This window comes from Passer montanus, unplaced genomic scaffold (genome assembly GCF_014805655.1).
Source record: "Passer montanus isolate IOZ18808 unplaced genomic scaffold, ASM1480565v1 scaffold49, whole genome shotgun sequence".
Taxonomy (NCBI): Eukaryota; Metazoa; Chordata; class Aves; order Passeriformes; family Passeridae; genus Passer; species Passer montanus.
Window position 1 is genome coordinate 5,150,524 of NW_024369818.1, and position 8,709 is coordinate 5,159,232.

General features: G+C 50.2%; 1 protein-coding gene across 1 annotated transcript; it reads left to right on the forward strand.

Moving 5' to 3' along the window:
• Window positions 1-221: 221 nt before the first annotated feature.
• CYSLTR1 (cysteinyl leukotriene receptor 1) lies at window positions 222-5,811 on the forward strand. The gene is made up of 2 exons (XM_039722596.1): window positions 222-307; window positions 2,686-5,811. The coding sequence occupies exon 2, from the start codon at window positions 2,729-2,731 to the stop codon at window positions 3,767-3,769; it is 1,041 nt and encodes a 346-aa protein (XP_039578530.1). The 5' UTR covers window positions 222-307; window positions 2,686-2,728; the 3' UTR covers window positions 3,770-5,811.
• Window positions 5,812-8,709: the final 2,898 nt, after the last annotated feature.

Sequence of the window (8,709 nt, forward strand, 5' to 3'; positions counted from 1 at the left end):
GTTCTTAACACTGATGTCAGAGGTGAGCTCCCTGCCAGTTACAAGCAGGAGTAAAATACTCACAGAACAAACACAGGGAGGGGACCCCGCCAGCTCCCCCCAGACCGGGGGGGGGCTTGGGCACGGCTGGAACCTTCCAAGTGCTGTTTTCTCGGATGATGGGAAAACCCTGGAAAAGCTGAAGGTTTCGGGGTCCCGGTGGGGCCAGGGCGGAGCCGAGGGCGGGATCGGGGGCGCGCCCCGCTTTAAGAGCGGCGGGAGCGCGCCCGGGACAGATCCGCGCCCGCTCCGACCCCGCAGCGCTCCGGTAAGGGCTGCACTGGGGCTGCACTGGGGCTGCACTGGGGCTGGGGGTCCCGGGGTCAGGGGTGGGGGCTTGGCCTAGGTGCCTCCCGCTTGTGCCGTGTCCCGGTTTGAGCCGCTGGATCCTCTCCGGAGCGCAGCCGCGCCGCTAATGAGCTGCGGCGTTAATTAGCGGCCGCGATGATCGCTCCGTCCCTGTCCCGTGTCCTCGCTCCGTTCCTGTCCCGTGTCCCCGCTCCGTCCCCTCGCACAGGGGGTCTGGGGCTTGTGAGGGGAGTTTGGTGGTTTGGGGCATTCCCGTCCCTCCCCAGACGGGGAATGCAGAGACCGGAGCGCTCCTCGCGATGGGGATGCTTCGTGTCTGTGCTTGGAGCGAACGACAGCAGCGGCTTGGTGCTTTTGGGGTGTGTGATTAAATTGAGATGCTCCGAGAGCTGGAATGCCTCCGCTCTGGAGCCAGGCTGGGAGAGCTGGGGGTGCTCACCTGGACAGCAGAAGGATCCAAGAAAACCTTAGAGCCCCTTCCAGAGCCTGAAGGAGTTCCAGGAGAGCTGGAGAGAGACTTGGGACGAGGGATGGAGGGACAGGACACAGGGAATGGCTTCCCAGTGCCAGGGGTAGATGGGATATTTGGGAGAAATTCTTTCCTGTGAGAACCTGGCACAGGGTGCCCAGAGGAGCTGTGGCTGCCCCATCCCTGGAAGCGTCCAAGGGATCTGGGATGGTGGAAGGTGTCCCTGCCCATGGCAGGGATGGAATGGGATGAGCCTTAACGCCCTTTCCAGCACAAACCAGTCTGTGATTCTATGACAAGCTATAATTTATCTGTGCTGCATCAGAGTGGGAGAATAGCAGTAGTTCAGGGGTTTTGCTCCCTTTGGGAGCCTTTTCTCATCCACTGCGGTTCCCTTTCACTCAGTGAGCTGAATTCACCAGCACACAAATAATTGGTTCAGTGAACCACGACTGTACAAATAAAAAAGTGACAGAAGGAATGTTTGTCTTCAACTCATGATGCAAATGTAAAGCGTCAGCTGGGAAATGCTCTTTTATGGGATTCTTGTTGATTTTTACAGAAGCATTTCTGGGTGTGATGTTCTCTCATGCTTAAGCAGTCGGATTGCGAACATCAGTTTCCTTTTGGTTGCAAAACTCAAATTCTGTTTAGAAATAGACTAGATAACAAGTCTTGCTTGTCTTTTGGACACATACCTCGAGTAGTTGTTTAAATTGTGGGCTGGTTGCTGGAGTTAAGGCCATAATGTAATAAAAGCATTAAAGATCTTTGACACATGGACTGGTGGCTTTGTTCAGGATTTCTAATGAACATCACTGCCTCTACCCTCGGGTGGTGACAGTCCCCTCACTGACACCTGCTCAGCTTTCGCTCATTTGTGCATTGCAGATAATCAAAGGACTCTTTTAAAAGAGTACAAACACCAAAAAATCTGAAATTTAACTGACACCTGGAAGCCTTGAGCATCCCAGAGCAGTTCTGAATTCTGACTTCAGCAAGTCCTGGGGGCAAACAGAGAATCTAATAAAGCCAAGTTATTTGTATGGGTGAAAATATATTTATCAGCAATTTTGAGCATATTCATGGTACAGTTGTGGGTTCTCATGGCTGATCTTGACTCAGCTTCTGCTTTTGTTGTTGTTGTCATGGTGTCCTGTTATTTCAGCTGGCCCTTGTCCTACAGTTCTGGTCTCAAGCTGCAAGGGAAGTTCTGTGTTTAAACCATTAGGAACTGAAAATCAATCAAAAAATAAAAAAGAGGAGAATCAGTGCTGAACAGTTATTAGGGTCCAGGACATTACTCCTATTTTAGATTCCGTAGTGGTGTTGTCACCTTCGTTATCCATCTTTGCTCTTTTGCTGAGTAGCTGCCTCAGTGTGTGAGTTAAGAGATTTTTTGGTAATTTAATGCCGTGATGTCTTGGTCTTGAGTTGCACCAGGGGAGGTTTAGATTGGACGTTAGGAAAAATTCCTTCACTAAAAGGCTCATCAAACCCTGGCACAGGCTGCCCAGGGAGGAGCTGGAGCCATCATACATTCCAAAACGTATGGATGTGGCACTTGAGGACATGGATTAGTGGTGATCGTGGTGGTGGTGCTTGATGGTTGGACTTGGTCCAAAGGGTCTTTTCCAGCCTTAAGGACTCCATGGTCCTCTGATATGATTCCATGACTCTCTGCCACATTCTGTCACTCATAACCAGTTGTTGGTACCTGGTGAAGAAAGGTGGATGTAGTGGGGACGGGTCAGATCCACACCCCTTCTCAACTCTCTCCTGAGACAGGTGACAGATTTTTCCTCTTACTTCATCACGGATATTTATGTTCCTGTCCTGCTTTACCTCACCTTCATTTCCCCCCCCAGGCCTGACACCATCCCTGGGGAGCTGGTGCCTCAGCCGGGCACCATGACAGCACTGTCCCCCAACCTGTCGTGCCACCACCACTCCATCGACGACTTCCGCAACAGCGTCTACTCCACGCTCTACTCCATGATCAGCATCATGGGCTTTGTGGGGAACGGCGTGGTGCTCTACGTGCTGATCCGCACGTACCGGCAGAAAACGGCCTTCCAGATCTACATGCTCAACCTGGCCCTGTCCGACTTCCTGTGCGTGCTCACCCTGCCCCTGCGTGTCACCTACTACGTGCACAAGGGCAACTGGTTCTTCAGCGACTTCCTGTGCCGCCTCTCGTCCTACGCGCTCTACGTCAACCTCTACTGCAGCATCTTCTTCATGACGGCCATGAGCTTCTTCCGCTGCATCGCCATCGTCTTCCCGGTCCGCAACATCAAGCTGGTGTCGGAGAAGAAGGCGAAGTTTCTGTGCATTGGCATCTGGGTGTTCGTCACGCTGACGAGCGCGCCCTTCCTGCGGAACGGGACGTACCAGCTCGGCAACAAGACCAAGTGCTTCGAACCGCCGGAGAACTCCCAGAAGACAAACATGGTGGTGATCCTGGATTTGATCGCCCTCTTCGTGGGCTTCATCATCCCCTTCATCATCATCACCATCTGCTACACCATGATCATCCGCACGCTGCTGCGGAACTCGCTGCGGAAGAACGAGGCCAACCGCCGCAAGGCCGTGTGGATGATTGTCATCGTCACCGCCACCTTCCTGGTGAGCTTCACGCCGTACCACGTCCTGCGCACGGTGCACCTGCACTCGCTGCGCCTGCGGGGCCCCGGCTGCGGGGACACCGTGTTCCTGCAGAAAGCTGTCATCGTCACCCTGCCCCTGGCAGCTGCCAACTGCTGCTTTGACCCCCTCCTCTACTTCTTCTCCGGGGGAAACTTCCGGCAGAGACTCACCACGCTGAGGAAGGCGTCCTCCTCCAGCTTGTCGCAAGCCTTCAGGAAAAAGATCTCCATGAAGGACAAGGAGGAGGAACCCTTTGGAGAAAGCCAGAGGGAGAACGGAAAGGCAGCTGTGGCTCCTTCGTAAGGAGGTTAAACTTTCCCCTCAGAGCTCTGGTGGGGGGATGGAGATCTCTGAACTCTTCCAGAAGATGGGATGGAGGCTCTCGAGCCTTCGTTGCAGTTAAATAGCTGTGGACAGTCGCTGGTTTGTGGTGGCAGAGCTGCTGCTGGGGCTGGGCAGTCCCTGGGACCCCCAGAGCCACGTGGGACAGAGCAGCCACCACCAGCAAGCTGTGGAGCTGCTGCTGAACTCCCCGACCCCTTCCAAGGCTGCATTTGGGCATTTGCTTCATTTCACAACTTTCCAAGAGCGTTAATTCCCCGAGCCAGCGGGAAATGTACACAAAGCTTGCGGCGCGTGGGGAGCTCCTGATGAACAGAGAGGGCAGAGTTTTCACTGGAACTTCAAACAGCCGCCAAGTTATTGACACAGCGAGGCCAGGATAATTCCTGCCCTGCTCCCAGCTGCCTCTGGATTTTGGTTTTTATGATCATTATGTGTGTTTTAGGCTCCCAGGGCTGTGCCTGGGTTGCAAATCGGGATGGGCCCCTCTCTCACCCCCACCAAGCAGCCCAAGAGGCTTTGGTGGGCAGCAGATTTGCCAGTGTTTCCCCAGTTTCTAGAAAAATCCGTGGGATCAGTTGTAGAATTGCAGTATTCTACTGTGCAGGATAACTTAGGAATAAGTATAAGAGGAAGCCTTATTTCAGTGGGACTGGTCCTGAAGTGATGGCTGCAGGATTCAGAATATCACTCCAGTTTTTGGGGAAGTTTTAGGTAAAAGTAGAGCTCTGCATGCTTGGAGTCAGATTAGCCTTTCTCAACTATTGGCCAAGGGTATTAAATTAATGACAAATATTTGAAAAAGCTCTCCAGGATGTTTGATTCTGTTCCAGAGTATTCACCTCACCCACACCTGGCAGCAAAGAGGCAACATGAGACCCTTGGAAAGACTTTTAGGAAGAGCTGGAGATTCAAAATCTGAGTCTGGATGAGATGTAATGCTGAAAAAACATTGGGCCGTTTTTCTTCCTTAAAGAAAAACTTTAAACTCATGGATGGAGGGAAACATTCCTGTACTTTTCCAGGGGATCTGCAGGAAGGTAGCTCCAGCTCTGCTGGAGCAGAGCCCAGCCGGAAATGTGTGACACATCCCGGCAGAAATAGAAATTCTTGTAGGATTAAACCTCGCTGTTCATTTATCAACTCCTTCTCCAACTGAAAGTGTGTTTGGATATAGTATTTATGAAATTACTCGATGTTATCTTCAATAAAGAAAACAGTTTTAGTAGTGAAGAATAACAGTGAGCAAAAGAAGTTTGGCTTGGACAGGGATCTGCTGGAGAAATTATCTGTACAGATAATTGGAGTATGAATTCTCTCTTGGCACCACAGGCCTAGGTCAGCAAAAGGCACTTAAAAACCCAAATTCACCTGCAGGATAAAAGATGGATGTGAATTTCCAAGGAGATCTGAAATTCCTTTGTTAAATTTGTAGGATAAAGCAGTAGAGGGCTGAAAGTTGCTGCTCTAGAGTAGAGACCCCATAAACCCCCAGGGCAGAGCCAAGAGTTCAAGCCAGAACTGCAAATTGTTCAGGGAAAAAATGTGAATGAATTGGCTAAACCTCATTTTCAAGGGTCAGCACTGAGTATTCCACTTGTGTCTCCAGGCTTTAAAGGTATTGTAAAACTGTAAAAAATCCTCATGGATTTTTATTTGGAATATGCAGAAATAACATGCCCATTCCCAATTTAAATGATTGTACAGTAAAGCTAAGTGTTTATATATATATGTATATATTGCAAAGCATTTTTATTGTACCAGATGTATTTTTTAACCTTTTGCCTTTTTTATTTGAATGAGACAATATTAATGGCAAAGGAAATGGCAGCTTTTTTCTTTTTATTTTATTTTATTTTTTAATGCATCAGGAATGCCTGTTACAAAAAACTACTGAAAACCAAACGAAAACATTGCAAGTGAAATTTTAATTACTGTTTTCTGTGGCTCATTTGAAAGTCTCTGTTACAGATTATTCTTCCCTACAATAAAACTTTATTTGCACAGCACCAGAGTGTAATATTTGCTTAATAATAATAATTTATAATGGTGAAATAAACACTTAGAGCAGCACAGATGTTGCTGAGATGTTTGGGGGAGTTATTTTGCTCCAGCCAAACCGGACTTTGAGGAAGCCCAACTTCCCTGGAGCTGCTGTTTGGGGCTCTGTTGGAGCCAAAACACTTCTGAGGGTCCTGGTAGAGCTTGCAGTGGTGGAGCAGTCCAACAAAAAGCAGCTGGAACCTGGATAAATTGGGATGTAGAGACAGAAAATGCGTGCAAGACAGTTGGGGGGGCAGGGATGCTCCTGGTGAGGGGGATTTTTGTCTGTTCTTGTGATCACACATCACAAATGCATGGGAAAAGCTGCTGGGAATGTTTTCACCTTGGAGTTCCCCAAAGCAGGTGCAGGGTCTGCAGGGGGGTGTTGGGTTATAAAGCTCCAGCCCAGAGGGCTGAGGAGGAAAAAAAAAAAAAATTATATATAATTATATATTAATTTTCTTATTTGCCACCTGCTGCGGGTGATAATGTCCCCGTGTGTGCCTTTGCCCTGTGGAAACAGCAAAGTGCCACCCTGGCAGCAAATTCCGGGTAAGATTTGCTCAGGAATAGGAGCCTGGAGAGAAAGCTGTGCTGAGAAACAGGGATTGGCACTGGGATGGGGCCAGTTGGGATTTGTGGTGTTTCTGGGGCTGTACACCGTGACAGGAGCTGGGAGTTGGGACCGAATGTCACCCTGGTGCGGTGACAGAGACACAGAAAAAACGAAAGTGAGTGGGTTGTGTTTTTCCTTGAAACGGGGCTATTTTCTGCTGCAGTTTCTGGTCCAATGGTGTCCCCTAGTGCTGAGCCCTTCCCGGAGCCTGTGGCTGCCGAGGTTTCCTCTTCTCGTTTAGTCCAGCCCCAGTTCCTCTCCTGTCACTGTCCTGTTTCCTCTGGTGCTGACCCCTTCGTTCCTCCCCTCCCACCCCTGCCTGTGTTTTTTTTTTCCACAATCTTTGGGTTTTCCCTCTCTGCCTTCCTTTTGGGTTTTCCTATTTTTCAGGATGGATGCTCCAGCTGGGAAGGACCCAGCCACAGAAGCACTCAGTACCCTCCTCCTGCCTTGGGGTCTAATTACACCCTCGACTTTGCCTAAAAAACTGATTTTCCATAGGATGGCTGTGCCAGTATGGACCTGCAGAGCTGCCACTGGGAGCTGGTAGTGAATACAGCCCTTGGGCACCACCTCCCCGTGCCAGTTTGGCCTGGGTGTATCTGGGTTATTTCTGACCAAACCACTACAGCTGTGAGCAAAAAGCTCTGCAAGAAACTGGTTATCCATAGGGGAAGGGAATGGTCCTGCCTGTCTCCCACCAAAGGAAAAGGAGCTGCCACACAGGCACAGCTGGGGACTTCAGAAATGGCACATGGGACACGCTCAGCCTAATTCCTAAACTGCCTTCCCATAAAACTCCTGCAGCATGTGAGAAGCCAGCAGCCCTTCAGTTTAATGAGTTAATAAATAAAGTCCAAGCACTGGCAATAAAGAGATATTTCCTCCCATTCCTGCTCCAAGCATGATGCCTCCTGCCCCCCCCCAACCCTGAGCATGAATTTTGGGGCTGGAGGGGCTCAATCCATTCCCACTGCCTGGATTCCCCAGGGATCTGTGCACTGAGAAGCTCTGGCTCCCTTAAGCAGGAGTTAATTCCCAAGCTGAATCTTAAATTAGCATTTTTTGCCCAATTTCCACTGTGGTCTGACATTAGGAGAGGGACTTCTCCCACATGGCAGGAGGGAGAACACCAGGCTCTTTATCCTTCTCCTACACAGGGTACGACCTGATTACCAGGGAAAAAAACTAAGGAGCAAAAATGAAGGAAAGCCCATCAGATTTTGAAATACCATCAGCACCAAAATCTCTTAGAAACATTCCTGAAAGCAATAAAATGTCTTAGAAGCATTCCTGAAAGCAAACCTGAGGGATGAAAAGCCCAGCCTGACGCTTGGGGTTACAAATCCCTCTTGGGATCAGCAAGGTTGGGAACTCAACCCTGCTTCTCCCAAACTCTTAATTCCAGCCCTGCGAGGGGCTGAGCGTACAAACAGCTCTGTGGAATATTTGCAGGCTTCACTGGAGGGGGAAATGTGCCTGTTTTGTTCTTGTCAGTGTGGTTTCTTACGCTTCAGAGGAAAGCAGCTGCCCTGGGAGCAAAGCAAGGGCCCTTTGTTAGGTCAATAAATACATTCCTGATGGATCTTCACCAGGTTGGGAGGGATAGAAGGAATGAGGCAGCAAAACCCCACATTTCTGATCATTAATAAAAACTCCAAGTGCAGGACCACTGCTGCAGGTCTCTGCTGGGCAGGCAAAGTTTGGGATTGGCCTCTTAAAATCCCTTTATTTGTGAGGAGCACAACTCCCTGGCGATCTGCTTGAGTTTCATTTCAGCAAGCTGAGGTCATTTGGGTTGTTCAGCCTGGAGAAGAGAGGACACAGGGGAGACTCCTCAGGAGCTGCAGCTCCTCCTGTGGAGCAGCTCCAATCTCTGCTCCTTGTGACAGGGACAGGAGCCAGGGAATGGCTGGAGCTGTGTCAGGGGAGGCTTGGGCTGGATTTTAGGAAAAGGTTCTTCCCCCAGGCAGTGCTGGGCTCTGCCCAGGCTCCCAGGGCACTGCCCCAAGGCTGCCAGAGCTCCAGGAGAGTTTGGACAATGCTCCCAGGGATGCACAGGGTGGGGTTTTTGGGATGTCTGTGCATGACCAAGAGCAGGACTCTGACCCTTGTGGGTCCCTTCCAGCTCAGAGTAATGTGTGACTCTGACAGGCTCCCCACAGCCCCTGAGCCCCCCAGAGACACCTGGAGGGCTCAAGGGCAAGAACCAGAGTGTCACCATGTCCCTGCTGTGGGGACA